The sequence below is a fragment of the Gadus chalcogrammus genome, chromosome 14, assembly GCF_026213295.1.
Source record: "Gadus chalcogrammus isolate NIFS_2021 chromosome 14, NIFS_Gcha_1.0, whole genome shotgun sequence".
Lineage (NCBI taxonomy): Eukaryota > Metazoa > Chordata > Actinopteri > Gadiformes > Gadidae > Gadus > Gadus chalcogrammus.
In genome coordinates this window covers 11357224-11375839 of record NC_079425.1, presented here as the reverse complement: position 1 = coordinate 11375839, position 18616 = coordinate 11357224, and the positions used below count along the sequence as shown (strand labels likewise).

The 18616-nt window shown below is 38.9% G+C and overlaps 1 protein-coding gene across 1 annotated transcript in view; it reads right to left on the bottom strand.

The window, feature by feature from the left end:
- lgr4 (leucine-rich repeat containing G protein-coupled receptor 4) overlaps positions 1 to 11311 on the bottom strand; it is a 31753-nt gene extending 20442 nt beyond the window's left edge. Inside the window, exon 1 of the mRNA XM_056608506.1 lies at positions 10560 to 11311. Coding sequence (XP_056464481.1) covers positions 10560 to 10747 — 188 coding nt within the window. The 5' untranslated portion in view covers positions 10748 to 11311. The remainder of the gene's footprint in view (positions 1 to 10559) is intronic.
- Positions 11312 to 18616: the final 7305 nt, after the last annotated feature.

Sequence of the window (18616 nt, the reverse complement as noted above, 5' to 3'; positions counted from 1 at the left end):
AGGCCAATTGGATCACCGTTCACGTTTATTCGATTGCCTATCAAGCAGAAATATCTACAACCAAGCATTTGATAGATTACAATGTATTCATCAAGTAAAAAGTCATACTTTTGTGTCTGACATCCAAAATACTAGATTGGAAGAGATGGCACACAATCAGAAAGTAAATGGACCTAACGTTTACAGATAAATGAAGCCTTATAAGCCCCCCAAGTGGCCCCTCCCTAATTGCTCCCCAACTGCTCATCTTGGATTTCACTGGCTGATCGCTCCGCAGCTTGTGTGTGGGCACCTGAATACTCAAGGATCATATTGCCTCGCTCTGCAGTGCCTCTCTGCACATGCAGGCATGGGGCCCCCAGAAAAGCCCCTTGTGTTTGTTGACACCCCCTGTCCGGTCTCCGTTTACATCTGTTTAACTAGTCTCACGAATCAGATGCAACATTATTAACCTAAAGTCTGAATGGAGTCGAGCCCAATCTAGGTTAATGGGGTGCTTCTCGTTCTTTCCTTTCTTGTTTGTTTTTGACCAATCATGTAGCTTGACGCGGGGAACTGTTGTGAAATCGGCTATTAAAAGCAAACACAGACTCGGTCGGTATTAGTAAACAGTAATATTATGTCTGGAAAAGTTTCAGTTCAACACCTTGTAGACTGACCACTGTAGAAATACACTAATTAAAAATCCCTGGAGGAGGAACAGGGCATAACTAGATATTTGGTGCCCAGCCAATGCTCTGAACCGTTTCCCCCCAAGAAGTTCTGCTACAACATAGTAGGATGGCTGGATCCCAGATTAGCGTTTACCTGAGTATCCCATTACAACCCTGGCCCGGGGCTACACAATGGAGCCTCCATCATTGCCCTCAGCCACCCTCATCCTTTCAAAAAAAAAAGAAATCTTTATCTTCTTTTTCTTTTTTGCTGCCCGCAACTACTTTGTCACTGATCTGCAACCAGCACCCCCACAATCACCAGCACCCCCACAATCACCAGCACCCCCACCACCACCACTACCACAACCGCATCCAATCAGTGGGCGACGCTGGTGGTCGCATGGCTATGCAACGCTGCCTTATAACAATCTCTAACAGATCTGCGAATAAGTTGGAAAACCACATGCAGGGCACGGGAGAAGTGAAGGCTTCCACAATTCTGTCATCTATCCCCCCCCCCGCATCCTTCTTATTTCTGCTTTACTCATCCAGGTCCCACAGGCCTATCTCTGGACACCAGAAAACAGCAGCTGTAAAATATAGCAAATAACACAGCCGCTTTTTCCAAGCAGGGCCTGATACACTTATGCTGTGTGTGTTTGTGATGCGGGGGATCAGATACAAAATGAAAAAGGAACCTTGGAAATTAAGTGGAGAATAATGTATTGTGTGGGTCTACGTAGACAAAGTCCATTATTCTGTCTATAAGAGTATTAATGTTTAAATATAATTTTTGTTAAAACACATGTAGTTTTCATCCAATCGGAGCAGTCCCTCGACAGTCCGAGTCGAGTTCAAGATGGAGATATTCAGACTCCTTGCCATGGCTTTAGTGTGTCCTAAGATACTGATTTGCACAACACTCCAACCGATTAGAATCCGTCAACAGTAAAGCAACTCACACCTGACTAAACATTGTTTCGCAATAGAGCACAGAATTTATGTTTGTCCAACAACCACTTGAGGATATAAACCCCTGGATGACATCACAGCCCTTGTCCCTCACGCAACGCAATATGACATAAAGAGAGGGCACATGTGCAGAGTGAATTCAGCAAAGACAGGGCACTTGTAAGTATTTGGTAAATCACAGAAAGCCAAGACAATCTCGCAAAAAAAAAATATTGCTTTAACCCCATCGTTAAGCAAGCTAGTTCCAATACTGTGCTCTTCTTAAAAAGTGTGGAAATGTATTGACCTCGCTTTGTACATGAGTTATGCTGTTATAAAGGAGTTATATAATGTAAGAACAATTTAGGGCTCGTAAATTGCAACGTAATGCATGAAAATATACAAACTAATTGACTGAATTGATTAAAAAAAGAACCTAATATTTACACTTGTGGAAACAACGAAACAAATGAGCAACATAACAGAAAAGTCCTGGGTTTACGTTTCAGATGCAATTTGTGCTTTCAGTCATAGTGGTCAAATTCCTGTCACACAAGCTGTTCCAAACTAGTGCACTGTTCAAAAGTCTACCGTATTTATACCTGAACCATGCCCCTTTCCAAAAATGTACCTGTGACCATGAAAGGAAAAACGATTTTATTTAAAAAACAGGGAGTGTAACCAATTAATCTAAATGGATAGCATTAACCTCCATTATAGGTAATTATATTACACAATAGGTCTCACAATAAGTTGACTTTTTATCACTAATATAAACCTCAGAAGATCATCTTGATCTTCAAGTTTGTGTTTTGCATTGCAAATAAAATAACTTCTAAAATGACACTATTGCTCTCCTTGCTCTTCTCATATCGGGTTGGATGTACAGCAAACACATATTCTCCTCTGAAAAAAGCATTTCAGGGCAGATTTCAGTTCATCTCAAAACATAGTTATTCAGTTTCGTATTAAATAGTTTTGTATACTTCGTATATTAGTGCACTTTCCTTCAGTGGGGCCATTGTTGTTTTATCGGGGCAAAGTTGTTGTTTTTTTCGACAAAGCGGTGCTAACAGAGATTAGGATGGGCTCACAAGGCTACTTTAATATAACACAGATGACGATGTACAAAAACATTTGATTATTGTCCAGTCCTAGACTAAAGATTAATTGAATGACCAACAGAAAGATACAGCCCCAATTCATGTTAAAGGAACTATATGTAAACACATTTACTGTACTGGACTGTAACGCTGGCACTCCGACATCATGCTACAGGTAGTAGCATGAAGACCTTTTTATTTTCAGTTCCGGGTCAAAAAGTTTCTTTGTTTTTGCATGTGTGTTATGATTCACAACTCTCACAGTACCCTGGGTTGTCAGTCATGTAGCTAATTGGCACACAAAAGTAGCATGCTGCAGCCATAGAATCATGCAAAATCTATCATTAGAGTCCTCAATATTGCAACCCATGTGAGCATAGTAGTGAACGACCGATGTAGTATCTGCCGGCCGATATTATCGGCCGATATGTGCGTTTTTTACGTGTATCGGTATCGGCCGATTTTTTTCTTTTTTGCGATATATATATATATATATTTTTGCCATGATTTACAGACAGTTCAATAAATGTTTTGTTTTTTTTAATTGAGACAGAGACATTGTAACATTTGTTATCATCATTGTGCCATTTTTATGAAGTAAATTGAAGGAGGCTTAGCCTGGAAATCCAGACCCGTATCTAGAAAATTGTAGGATCTGGCAACGACAATTGAAAATGGCCCAACTCGAGGGGTGGCAACAAACATGCATTTGAAAATATCACTGGATAACACATATTGGATAACACTACGACCAATCAGAATACAAGAAGTGACGTATCCAAACCAGTGGAGCTAACCAATAGATAAGACTCTTGCCGTATCCGGTCGGTAAAAACGCTTTTGGCCCGCCTATAACTGATACATCGATTATATTGGTTAATGTTCTGGGCCAGGGGAGGCCCAGAATATACACAAGTATATTGCTCGTTCACAGAGTGACTCACTGAGCAAATTCAAATTGTGCTCTCGCGAGAAGTGCAAATTAACAGAGTAGGATAAAATAGCATTGACAGCTTTGGAATACTGTGATCCAGGGGTTGACACAAAGGTTTCAAAAGCACTTGCCCATCGGGCAAGTACAGGTCAGTTTCAACTTGCCCGAATGTGATGTTCACTTGCCCAAATTATAATCAGAATCGTGAACAGGCCTCTTTTTGCCAGGCACGCGGCCTGGTTTTGGGGGGGGCTCAGAAAAATCATCCTAGCTCAGACTGAAGCTGAATGTTAGCTTCCACACATGTTGTGTTTAAAAAATAACAAACTTCTCTTTGTTTACTTATTTATCGAGCGGTCACATCGTGCCATGAAGTGATTTCAGTCCACCGTTGTAACCTATTAAAGCTATCGCCAAGTAAGTTATATGTAGACCTACATGATTTCATGCAAATGTACTTAACTAAATGTCAGAGGTAGTAGCAAAGATATGTCTTTTTTAACTTTCACGTTTCTTGTAGCTCTAACTGAATAATCACAATCTCGTTTCTAGTAGTGTTGTCAGTCACGATACTGGATTTTCTAACTTTGACACTATACCTGGAAAAATATCGATATTCTATACCATTTTTGATATCAGGGGAAAAGTTTTTTTCAGGAAAGAACATCATTTCATAATGTCATCTTTGTGCCAAAAGAAAGATTGTTGTGCAAGTGAAATATTCAATGGGGATGATACTTGGTTAAAGTGAATAAAGCCATGGAACACAGCATAAGTGGAAGATAACATTTCCACCTGAAATAATTATCAGTTGGGAGCGATGTCTTACTATGAGACACAAATAAAAGGTAGATATCTTACAATTTTGACACTTGACACCTCTATTTAAAGTTCAGGGCAAATATATTCTTATGCACCAAGCCAAACACTCGCAAATAAACATATGGCCACTAGACTACTTGGTGGTGGTTAGTGAGGTCCCCCCCTTCACTTTAGGCGTCTTTTGAGTGTTATTAATTCTTCATGTTTAACCTCTGTCTTATAACTTTATGCTCTGTAAGGTGACCTTGAGTGTCTTGAAAGGCGCCCTTTAAATAAAATTATTATTATTATTATTTTATTAGATTGCGATGAAGAATATGTTTTCTGATTGAAGGCAATTTACCTATTTCCTAAGAAACCTTCTCTTATTCATTGATGGAAAACACCATGTTTAGTTGCAAAATTTGGCCCAGACACTGGGTTATTTGTTTATGGTGGTTTTATACGACCAGATTCAACTTTGTGGACAAATATCACAAAGGTAATACTTCATTTTTGGTTGTTAAAAGAAAAGGGGACGTTTCTTCTTAAGTTGTTATTTGCGAGTTTTAGTCACAGAATGATATGGATTCGACTGTTGGAATAAGTGGAGGCTCAGCTTTCATGTAATATTTAGTTTGTGAGGGTCCAATATCGTGAAAAAGATTGCTATTGCTGTGCATGTGCAGTTATGAAACCCAAAACCGTGTTCTTGCATATGACTTTCCTTGGTAATTTGCCTCAATCCAAAGTACTTCCAAACTGCACTCCATCACTACTCTATTTTTCTTCTACTTAAAACGTTCGCGGAGGTGCTGCACTTCCGATGCTAGCTTTGTTGTCTAACCTTTAGCTAACACCTTCGAATCACGGCCAGAGAACGCACTGCGAGTGACAGAAGGCGGGGCTATATACGCACTGAAGCGATGCGTGTCTGTTAACTCTCTTTCCGAAGGAGAGAAGACAGCGCGCTGATCTATTGCAAATACTTATATTTTGTGTTATTTTCCGGAAAAAAAGGTTGTTCTGCAGTTTCTAAAACATTTGAATAAATAGCCTTTATATTAACATCCACCCAAAATCCACTTGCCCGTTCGGGCAACCAGAAATCAATCTCAACTTGCCCAAATATGACTTTAGGTTGCCCCGGGCAAGCGGGCAACCGTTAATTCCATGGATCAGATCCATCGAATTTTCAGGGTGGGAGAGATGATGGCTCTTGAAATCCGTCATGAACAAGCAGTTTTCAGGTTCATTCTTTCCGATTGAGTACCGTATTTTCCGCACTATAAGGCGCACCGGAGTATAAGCCGCAGCAGCTAAATTGAATGATGTTTACATATATAAGCCGCACTGGAGCCCGCCGCTTAAAAGTCCATAGATTTAGGAGGCCCCCCCTAGTGGCCGTTAGCTATAAAGTTCAAAGATTAGCCGCACCGTTATATAAGCCGCAGAATCGCAAAAAGGGAAAAAAGGCGCGGCTTATAGTCCGAAAATTACGGTACACTCTTTCCTCGAGAATAGTAGGGGTCCTTAAAGTGAAAATCACGACACTAACTGGAGTTGCTCCCTAGAGTCAGAGTATTGGTTTCAGTCTACAGATGTATGTAATATTGTCATTAGTAAATTATGTTTGCCAAGGTTTGGAAATCAATTACCTATTTCAAGTTGACTTTTATGATCACACAACTCACAGCCATCCTATTATTGTATTTAAGGCAGATACTGTAAATTAATATTTAGCCTAATTCCACGTTTTGGAAGACAATATTTTAGCACAGGATGCAAAAAGTGACAAGGGGAAAGAAACATACACACGTTCATATTAGCTCACATTTAATGTTTTGTTTGTAGTCAAAAATTAGGTAATATTAGTGACAAACACCTCTTAAGCTCCAGCCTATTTTTTTGGTTTCTGCTCGAAAATGACAAACCCAAAATGAATACAGAATATCTCTGCATCTACAAGGTCTATTTGAATAATTGTGGTGTCATTATAAACACTTGTGAAATGTGTTCAAATGCGTAAGTATCAGTATTTATGTCACTGGCTCAGAGTAAATGAAGTTGGCACACAAGCATAAATTACAGATTTAATTTCCGCCCAAATAAATCCCACTTCTTCTATGAATATCTCTTTGAAATGATGCTGAAGCTAAAATTCGAAATCAAATCATAGCACAAGGTGTGACCATTATCTCTGCAAAGTTTGATCATCATAAAGTTAAGCAGAGCACAATTACAGAGGTTTTAGTAAAGACTATTTAGGCAGACTCTCTAAATTGGTCATTTTGGCACATTTTGGCACCATTTGAAGTTTTTGATGTACTGAACTATATATTGCACTTTTTTGTCATTATCTGTGATCATCACATACATTTTCAACAGTTTTTGATTTTTCTTTTGATTTTTAATTTCTCTCAGTACTCGTCAGAATGCGTGCGTAAAGAGGCCGCTACCGGATGTAGCTCTCCTGATGTAGCTCTCCTGAGCAACATCCTGTTACACAGGCTAATAACTCGGCCAGGGATTGGTCGATTTAAATGTTTGACACCTCGTTTTAACCGTAAGAGCCAATAGATGTTAGGGGCAGTATTGAAATGTGTGCCAGACACATGATTGGCTAACAGTAAGGAAGCAAATACAACTAGCGCGAAACCAACTTCAATGCATGCTTCATGAAAGGAAGCCATCTTACACTCAAAATAAGTGAGGTTCACATTAAAACTGGTTGTAAGCAAACGCAGACATGTTGGACGTACTAAAACCGGAGTTTTTTTGCTCTCTGCCTTTTGCTGCGAGAGTGATCGAGAGTCCCCAAATATGGGGACCCTCAAGCTTAAGAGGAGACATATTATGGTGTTTTCCCAACAAGTAAACATAGTATTTGAGTTCCAGGAATCATGTTTGTGAAGCTGTTTGCTGGAAATAGCTTTTAGGAAAAAAAACTTGCCTACTGCTATTCCCCTCTGTTTCAGTCCCTTCAGAATGCGCTGTTTCTGGTGTCTGTAGCTTTAATGCAAATGAGCTGCTGCCCATTGACCAATGAGCTGTCAGACTGAACCACAGCATGGAGAAGGGATTGTTGCCATTTGCGGACTCCTGAAGCTCTATATCTATATCATATAATATAATAACAATAATATTATACATGGGTATTTTATATAATATTATATCTAATATCACGGCCAAAAGCTATGTGCGCCTCGGATGACATTATGAATCATAAAGACTGCGTCTGACGTCTCTGGCACTTCCACAACAAGTAAAGACTCGTAGTGGGGGATATCTCAGCCATGGTTGAGAGGAAGGGTTAGGGGGTAAAGGAACTTTAGCCTCCACTCTCTGAAGTCCATGAACCGCATGGCGGAGAAAGGGATTGCACTCCGGGAACTGGCCTGCCGGACTTTCCGCCGAGCTCCCCGCGCCGGAGCTGCCGGACTGCCACGGAGACCTAGCTATGCTCTGATTGGACGGGAGTGGGGAAGTGGGAGGTAATATTCAACTGTGCCCCCTTCCTACGTAGGAGGGGGCGCCGAAACTGACTCGCTCGTTTGGTAACTGTAGGCGGGGTACTTAAGAAATGCATATCTAACTGAAGAAATCATGTACAGACTTTTTTCAAAGTTTGTATGCATGTGGGAGCACCAGAGACCCAAAACAACACCCCAAATCCCAGGAAAAGTGTTGTTTTCATATAATGTCCCATTTAAGCCAGCATTAGTTTAATTATATGTTGCCAATGATATATGATATATATATTGCATATATTGGACATTTTTTGATATTATTTTCTATACATGCATTGTGATAAATGTTTAGTATGCATATTAGGTTTAATAATCAAATGTTTAAATGGTATGTCACATTGGCATGCCATAGTTTAAGTTTTTTCTTCGATTATCTTATTTAGCAAACTGCTTTTTAATCACTGAATGAAAGAGAGTGTGTGTGTGTGTGTGTGTGTGTGTGTGTGTGTGTGTGTGTGTGTGTGTGTGTGTGTGTGTGTGTGTGTGTAAAGGGAATTGTGTGTATGTGAGAGAGGTGGAGGAAGTGTAGCAGCCAGAGACGAAGAGAAGAAAACATTCTCCCATCCATAAGTCATCCTGACCCTCTGACTGGCTCCTTTCACCTCCGCTGACCGTGAACAAAAGTATCATTCAGTCAAGGATGGATGGCAGCAGGCACAAATAGCAAGCCAGTAAGCAAGAAACAATGTGGTGAAAGACCCCCCTGATTGAACCACTCCCTCCCCCACCCGCCTTTCTTTCTTTCTTTCCATGATCAGCGCAAACTTGTTGCCTGTTCACACTAGAAGATACATAGTTCCAGTGTGAACCAACTCTCCTATAAGTTATGCATCTGCGGCTCGCTACTTTGGCCACCACAGGAAGTACACGATGTACAGACGATGAATGTGTTTAGAGATATCCCTATGTTACATGTCACCACTTTCACCGCTTTTCCCCTCCGATTTTGTTGGCTTTCCATCAATTATGGCAAAACTTAGTTGACCAACTTTAAACTTCTTCCAAAGCTCTTGACTGAAGGTGAGACTCTGCTCCAGGTTCTCATGATGGATCAGTCCACTGTTTGGTCATCCATTATCAGAAACGTCATAACATTCCTTCTTCAGGAAACTACAGATAGAGTTTATGAATGATGTCGCATGGAAATGCAGCTGAAACAAACAGAGTGATCTCAACCATCCCATAAATCAATTAAATTCCTAAACTCCTGGGGCAGAGTAGCCTGCAAGAGATGTAGAGCCATTGGCTGCACTCAAACATGTCTGTTATTGCTATCCCTGTGTGTGTGTGTGTGTGTGTGTGTGTGTGTGTGTGTGTGTGTGGTCTTATTTCCACCTGTTTTTCAACATTAACAAGAAACACTGAAGGAAACGATGTAGAATGAAAAAGAATAACGCATATCAATGTTTATCCTTAACACACCGCCTGTGTATGCAGGAGGTAAAACCTGCCCTTTTTCCTTCATTCATTAAGATGTTTATCTGTGCATTAGCTGTGAGAGGAGGAAAGAGGTCTACAGCTGCAATGTGTCTCACACTAATCCATCATGATCTCTCCTAGCCTGGCACTCTCAACATAAAAGAAGAGAGGGAGTGGAAGGGGGACAAGTAGAGTTCAAGACACTGCGAGAACAAACAGGAGAAGGGACAGAATCAACCTTACACATACTTTCCAAGCCTGAACTGGATGTATTGCATTGTTATTGTTCAAATTAATGTTTCAAGCGGCATGTAGATTTGAACACACAAACTTAAAAAACGGGATGAGGCCTAGTACTTTCTAACACAAACACAACAATAGATGAGCCCCCTTCACATTTGGTGTAGCGGTATATTAGTGAAGGTGGTGCGAAGGAATATATGTTCAGAGTTAATGGCAAGTTATCCAGGCTAAGTTTTGAGCAAAATATGTATGAAAAGTATTTTCCTCGCCACCACAATCAAGTCATTCTGACAAAGAGTTGGAGGAAAACCCCTCCAACCTGCTACCTTGTAGTTATAGTCTGTGGTAACAAGTTGGTGGAAGTTGGGCTGCACTCATGTATTTGCAAACTAATAATACAACTCATGGTCAAAATGCCCATGAGTTGACAGTACAACGACTACTCGAAACTGTGATTTGCTTACCCTGTGTTGGGTAGGCTACTAGTTTATGATTAACCAGTGCAGCATATTGCTCCATGCATTCATAGTAGAATGCATGAAAAAGCCACAGCGCTAGACCAGACTCAAATATAATTGATGGTCGAGTGAAGAAGGGATTTGGTTATTCATTAATAAACGAAACATGTAGGCTTAACGTTGCACGGCTGAAGGTAAACAAACTTGAATTTCGAATGCCATTCTACCTATTACAGGCCTGTTAATGGCACTCGTTTGACTGGAAATCCTAAGCACTGACAATCTTAGATGAATCTGAACATCTCTTCAGACAAGTCTAATGGTGTAAAGTTTGGGCTGCACCACTGATGCGGTGTCCCAGCCAGGTCGACACAAACAACACAGAGGCCTTAGCATCTAGCATGCAGAAAAGTATATCCCAGTGTTATAAAAATTATATCATTTCCGGTGTGAACAATACTTACAGATGGTACGTGAAAGCACTTAAACCGACTGGAATAGCAATAAGTCCCTTCCCGGAGCAGTCAACAAGCCCATCTTCATCGCAGTGGCACGAGGGGGAACAAATAGACGGGGTGGACTGCCCTTGAGCAGTGGCACCAAAACCAAGAAAATAGCACGATACAAATATCCAAATAACAAAGGCGCGCATTTTCTCTTCGGGTCAGGTGGAAGCAAAAAGTCCCTTAATGGCTAATCTTCTCCCTCCGTCGACTTTTCATGTGGCTGTGTTCTTGGATGTGTCATGAGATAAAGCCTTCTTCTTCTTCTTTCCTCTCAAAACAAACTGATATGAATAGTTAATACATTCTGAATCACAGAGGAAATGTCAGCGTTTCCCTTTCAGTGTCCGAATGTAGCAGATAGTCCTCGAGAAATGCTTTATGAACATTTCTCACGTCTCCATGTCGTACGGTCCATGAAAACAAGTAGCACCCCTGGCGAACGAAACGGTAGGCTACCTTGCGGTTTTTTTTTTTCGTTTCGGTTGTCCCATAAATAAGCAAATCAAGCCCGGGTATCTCGTTGTATCCGCGGAAGGTTAACAATGCAGTGTTTTAATCGGTAAACTTGCAGTACTTGGCAATGATTTGTCGTTCTGGTTAGTTTCCTGGAGGATTACACCGCCAGCTTTCAGCCATTCCTCGCGTCCCCCTTCCTCTGGCCCGACATCCACAGCGTGCTCCCTGCTCAGCGAGCACCCTACAGGACAACCTGCCGCACTAGGCCTAATTGTTGTGCAATATAGCGTGACCTGAAGTGCAGTGTCAGAACTGGCAGCTTCTCAAGACTAAACGGTGACCAGGTCTTTAAACAGAAAACATATATATTCAAATTGATAAAGAAACATATGGATATTTGGGAAACGCGTTATTTAAAAACAAAACGAATAAATCATTGTATCTATTTGCTTTGAGCTCAAAATGTGCATGTTGAGTATTGAGTTACTCTCCAAGGCCTATAATATTATTCTTAATGTTAAGCATGATAATGGTACGTTTGTGTATGATATAGTTTAGCATAGTATATTATTATGTATCATAGGCCTAATCCTATTCATATATATATATATATATATATATATATATATATATATATATATATATATATATATATAGATATATGTGTGTAATACAGTATAGTATAGACCAATATAATTCTCAGATAATGGTATATATGAGCCACGACATACTCATAAGTATATATAGAATATATTGTTGTCCTACAGAGACAACTAACTAAATAAAACGCAAAGTTCTATACCTTTAAAACATTAAAACATAAAAACATTTCTGCCCACTTCTGCACACAAGATTTTGGCCATGGCCTACATGTGTGACTTATAGCTGTCACATTATTTTTCTTTCATTGTTCTCTCTGTTCATGATATTTCACTAAACCAATTGCATTTCTACAGTGGGAGAACATTTTCTTTAAGTATTGCTGCTTTATATACTTATTTGTATTTATGTATTGTTAGATTGTTATATTATGTATTTCTCCATCATGGCAGCAAGGGGTTTAAATAAAGATTAAATACTGGTTATCGACGGAGGGAAAAAAAGATTGAATGAGGATTCTTCCAAATGGGAGCCAGTTAAGAGATAAAGTATATTGCTGATATAGGTGAAGGACAAAGTCTATTATTTAAACACAACATCCATGGCCCACTTCTATCTCTCTTTTGATCTATCTATCCATCTATCCATCTTTCCATCTATCTATCTACAGTATGCCATATACCTCAACACATGTATGCACATTCTTAATAAGAAATTGGTCTCAGGGACGTCGAATTGCGTTTGGAATATATAACATTACATAACATTAATTTAGCAGCTAAAAGAATGTAATGTAATGGTATATAATCATCGGCTACATTTTAGCTGATGCTTTTGACAAAGCGACTTACAATGAGTACATTCAACAATGAAGGTATAACCAAAAAAGTGCAATAATCATTTGAGTGCATAAAGTTAATAAAACAAGCAAACTCCTTTAAATTCAACAAAATAGAAACAAGAGGTAGAGAATTGTAATATTTATATTTATATATATATATATTTTTATGAGCCAAGGTTCTTTCTGAACAGTTCCTGTTCTACTGAACTGAGTTTCCAACCGCCGCAAAAGATGGGTAAGGTTTCAGCTGTACTGATGTCAGCGGGGAACTCGTTCGACCATTGTGTTGCAAGGACATCAAACAATCTAGATTTTCTTGAGCGACTGCTGACGTCCCCACATAGTGAGGGAGAAGCTGTAGATATACTGTAGATGTATGTAGATAATATAATGGGATTATGATGTATCCAGTACTTCTGGATGGATACACTCAGGTTATGTTTCCAGTGGGATTCTGCAAGGCTTACAATATCTTAACATGGCCTCGGTAGTCCGCGTTAGAGTGGCTTCCCAGCCCCCCAACTGAGACCTCCCCTCTTTCCATCACCATTATATGTTTGGGGATTTCAGCAGGGAACTGTTTGAAAATATAGCCCCTGATGCAGCAAGCCTATCAAGGGTCATTACAAGTTAAATATTGAAGTGATCTCCAGAGGGGATTGGTCCACCTTCTAGCAATAGAAGATATTATAAAACATGCAACTGCTAGTTACTGAGTCACTAGTATTGTTGCTAGGTGTAAAGCAATCCATGTTTATCAGTAACAACCTAGATTTCATCGTACTGCGGACTGTCACACCAGAATATAAACAGTGAAAATTAACTTTTAGTAAACAAAACAAAGCCTATGTATTTTGGCAAAAAATAAAAAGCAAGATGACGGTTCCCTCCTACTTGACAATGCTGAGTCATTCAAGTGTTTGAGCCATTTGTGATTTGTCTCAACCGATTTTTCACATAGTCTTAAGAATAAATGTATTACTTGCTTCAGAATACTTTTTGGCATGTCAGTGAGTATGGGATCAGGGGGAGCAGGGATTATCAAAGGAAACGATTGTAAACTTCAATGAGATAAGCCTAGATATCTGTAAATTCAGACTAGTTATAACTCCAAATTAATCATTGTGTATCCAGAGGGACAGGTTGCTGGGTAAGCATTTGCTTTCCGTGAGCAGCTTCCATTGACTTGCAGAGTAACTGTAGCCTAGCTCCTGTTTATATGAAGGGAATACACTTTTATTTACTATCAAAAGATTTCCAAAGTGTAGTCGCTTATACAAAACAAGCCTAATAAACAAGCCTGGCAATCACAGTAGAGAAAATAGTGCCCAATTATTTGTGTGTTTGTAGACAAACTAGAATCTTGCTGTATTGTTACTGGCCCTCGTTTTGAACAAGCGACTAATCTGAGAAAATTGGTCAAATCTTAAGATAGTAATTAAGGAGTAATTAGGTAGTAATGTAATTAAAAGGTTATTCCTTTCACATTAACAGGAGCTTGTTCACAGTTTCAAAGCAGCGAGGGCACGTTTGGAAGGGAACCATTTTAATTCATTTTATAACCTCTGTGATTGTGGCAGTTATTAGAAGGGCTATCAAACTATTTGAACTGATGAACAACTGATCACAAAGACGTTGAGCTGTCAATCATTTGACACTCTTTCAGCATGCTAAATATGACACACGCACACACACACACACACACACACACACAACAAAAAACAACAATGATGGCCTACTTCTAGAGAGTTATTGTCTGGATTTATCAAGAGCTTATTGGAGATGTTCTGCAACATAGCGAAACCACTTCACTGTAGTGGTCCATGAGTCATCCTAAGTGATGCGTCTGTTCGTATATCTGTTGCAGTATTTTCCCACACGGTTTGTAGAAACTTATGAAGGGAAACACTACCCCTCAGTGGTTAGAGTTTCTAAGTGCTTCAAACTATCCTCTCATCCAACACTGTAACGACTGTGCACTCTGGAGCCACCGAGGATACACGGCACTGCAGATCATATGCTCATGTCCTACGGATATATCGACAAAACAGTGATGTCCAAACATTTGTTTTATTCATTTATTCTCAATATGTTCGGGGACACATCTTAAGAATCATTCCTAGGCACTATGGCAGCATGTTTTTGGGTAGGGGAGCTGTGTCATTCCTTTGCATAGAGGCAGAATGTTGTGGGAGAGGGGATTTCGGACTTGGGACAGCCATTCAACCACTATGTTTCATATTTGTACATTTTTGGTTAGATTATAATGTTGCTTCTTTCCCCATGTTATTTATTCATTATGCAATTATAATAATGTCAATATTATTATTAATATGTAATTATTGCTTACGTTTTGATTTGATATTAAATTAATTATCAACATTATAGTGAGGCCAATATACAGAAAAGTAGTCAATTCAAGTTTGTATCATCAAGAATGGCTGGAGAGAAAAAAATAAAATAAAAATTTGCATCCACTCTTGGCTACTGAGGGGAATTTCAATCACAGGCAAAACCCAATCCCAACCAGTCTTGGCTTTCCACCGACATTGTTTCCAAAACAAGGCCTATGACTGCATGTTTTGGAAGCCAGTAATTAGCCAGATATTAAGTAGCCAGGAGTGCCTGCTATCTGTCAACAGACACTTCAAATTCCTGCCTACGCAATTGCAGTTTGTGTTCATGTAGCAGTGAACACAAACTGCAATTGGTCTTACGGATGAAACTTCATGCATAGTAAAAAAGTGTAAAACAACCAAAAAAACGCCACATTTTCAGAAAGAAAGGAAAATATATAATCTAATATGTAATTCATTTTGTAACTTTTCTAATTGATACATTTCTATAAACATTTTACGTATGACTCATGAATAGTAGAACCAAGCCACCGCCTTAGTCCTAATGGTAACCAAGCAACACCCTTCGCTAGGGTAGACAAAAGGACAGCCTGTCTATTTCCCTCCTTCGCCCATGGCTGTGTGGCATAAGACAATATACAGCTGCTCAGCTGTTCTACATATGGAATACTGTAAAATATTCAACCCAATACGTGGTGTCCATTGCAGACATAAATGCATACATTTTGTAGAAACTGCAATATCATTTCAAACTGAAGGCAAAAATGGCCCTTGTTGTCAAGGCCCTACAGGCCCATTAGTTTCTCTGAAGGTTTATGTTTGGTAATGTGCAAGATCCTTCTGTTCCTTCCGAAAGATACACAACTGCATTCTGGACACCTACGTTGTGACACATGATTTTTTTTATAATTGTATAGAAACGTAGAAAGGTCAGAGTGACTACAAATATATAAAGAAATATGTTAACCTCAGCAACTGCAGGTAATGATGCAAATCTGCTATTGATAAGATTTCATAGATCTATGCAATATATATATGAAGATAATCAAATCAAAACACTCTTTATTTATTAATCTTGAAATCATCTATTTATCTCACTCTGTGCTGCAGAGCGCTGCTCACTTTACAGAGTTCTGTCCACCTTATCTTAGCATAGGCTGGAATGGACTTGAATGTTCATATTTCATATGTATGCATCTATCCTTGATTGCATTGTATACAATGATTGTATAAATGTTATGAATAGAGATATTTCAGTTTAACCTGATGAACCAGGCACTTTCCTTGAAATGTGTCAGTATAAGAGGAATCCAACTATCAGCCTATTAGGTTGTTTCTCTCCGTTGGCTGTAACGTGTTGTTGCATTGTTTGTTTTACAACAGTATGTCATTATAATTTGATGGATGCTAAAAGATTAAGGTGTCATGAATTATTTCAAATATATATATATTTTATATTCTATAATTTATAGATATTCAAAATCAGAGAAAGACACCATGTTTGAGAATTTGTTTACGGTAAGACATTACACAAGGGTTCATTAATTAACCATTATTAAACATTAGTCAATGCAGTATTACGCATTATTACATAGCATTAGCAGAAATTAGGGTTAACCCAAACCTTATTAATTAATCTTACTATACATGAACAACATTACCTTAGTTAACATGAACACCGCAATTAAACATGAATACCATAAATGCTAAACTGTTAATTAACTGTGAATCAATAGTTTGTTAATCTTTTTTTAACTGCATTTACAAATATTAATTATCATTTGATTAATGTATCATTATTAGTGGGGTTGCAAAGCAAGGCAGACTATGGTTATTCTGAAGTGTTACCTTGTTTTCATATAGGATTCATAGAAAGAAGAATATGGGGGACAGTTGAGCCATGTACTGCAACATGGCCGAGCAGATGGAATAATAAAAGCTTGCTGAGAGTTTCAGTTTTGCCAGCTCTCTCTGACAGTAAGCCCTTTTCTGAGCAGTCCTTTCTATTTTTTGTTTTGTACCTTACAACAAATCCGGCATTGGGTTCACAGGATGTGAGCTCAGTCGTATACTTTTGGTAAACTTGCGGCTATCCTAAAATTAGTTGGTTGTTCAGGATTCCTGTGTGATTTTCCTGCCCGCCCTCCATGCATACCATTGGTTTGTGCTCACGGTGGTCTCATCAACACTGACCTTAAGGAAAGTGAAAGCGCCCGGCTGCTCCTCAGGGCCTTAAAAGGGCTCAGATGACGTTAGCCGGGCTGGCTGGGAGCCGGGGATGTTCTCACACACACACATACACACACACACACACACACACACACAATTCCCTTGTAGGAACGACTATAAACATTGACATTTCACTCCAACATCATGAAGCGTGATCGTTGGAATGATCGCAATGACGTCTCTGTAAGTGGAATAGAAGTGATATCCATCTTCTTCTCATCCAATGAAGATTGTGGTAGGAATTTGAATAATGTGATATGAATGTAGAAAAAAAGAAATCTAATTCCAGTCGCGATATTTCCAGATAAAGGTGTTTAATGGTGTCAAATAAACACGATTCAAAGATAACAGAGAATTTAAAACCAATCAAGAAAGCATATGTTCTATGTTTGTGGTTTATGTCACACCCATGGGCAATCCCCTAAACTATAATATAAAATGTGAAATATTGTATGCACTGTGCAATCTCCCCATATGTAAGTGTCCATACAACATGTGTGAGGTATTATTGAAGCAGAGGGGAACACCTGGATCACTGTACAAGGTGATTAATGTCGGAGTGTGACTCCTGGGAAGAATGAATTTGGTTGTCCATTTCTCCAACCGCCTGGTTTAAAAAAAAGATTATTTCCAGATTTTTCACTGCATTATCTTATAATCCCACTAATGCACAGATCACCACTGTTTTACGTCATGTAATAGTTCCCTCCAAATTCACATGTGATTCACATCAGTTTGACACCGAGTAAAGTTAAAGGAATACGTGAGGAATAAACCACAACGGGCAGTCCCATTATAATACGAGGGGGGTGGAGATGCGGTCGAGGTGAAGCCGAGGTTACTTACCACTGCCGTACTACATGATTTTCAAATAACAGTACACCCTGTTCTGGTTTATTCCACCTATACCAAAGTTACCAACAATAATTTCATATTGTATATTTTCCTTTATAACTTTATTGTTTTTTTATTGACATGAGTCAGTTGAAATTAAAATATTCTCTCTTTGAGTTTATTGTTTTTCCAATGTCAAGGAAAGTTCTTTGTCGACAGATGTATTTGATCTTTGTTGATAAAGTTAGATTGGTAGAACAAATATTCGTAACTATTAAAAGGCAGAAGTTTCCCTAATAATACACACACCCTTGGGACGTTATTGACCAATCAGGATCAGGTATTTACCGGTAATAGTGCTCTGGTAAAAATATATTTAAATGTGCATACTAAGAAATAAACATAAATTATCCTGGTCATGAATAAGATTCATATTGTAAATACAACATTACAAATTTCCTGGCACGATGTACATAGATCTATTCATTAACAACCTTCATTCTCTTCGGTGAGAAAAGATAGGTCAATTATTTATTTTGGCTGATTGGAAAAAAACAACAACACCAAATCAAAGCCCTAAGTGATTAAACCCCATGTGGCTCCATTTCCTTTCAGTAACATTTAGTCCAATACAATTGAATGTCCAAATGAAATGGGTTGAATAGAAGGTCACAACATTGTTAGTAATGCACCATTCC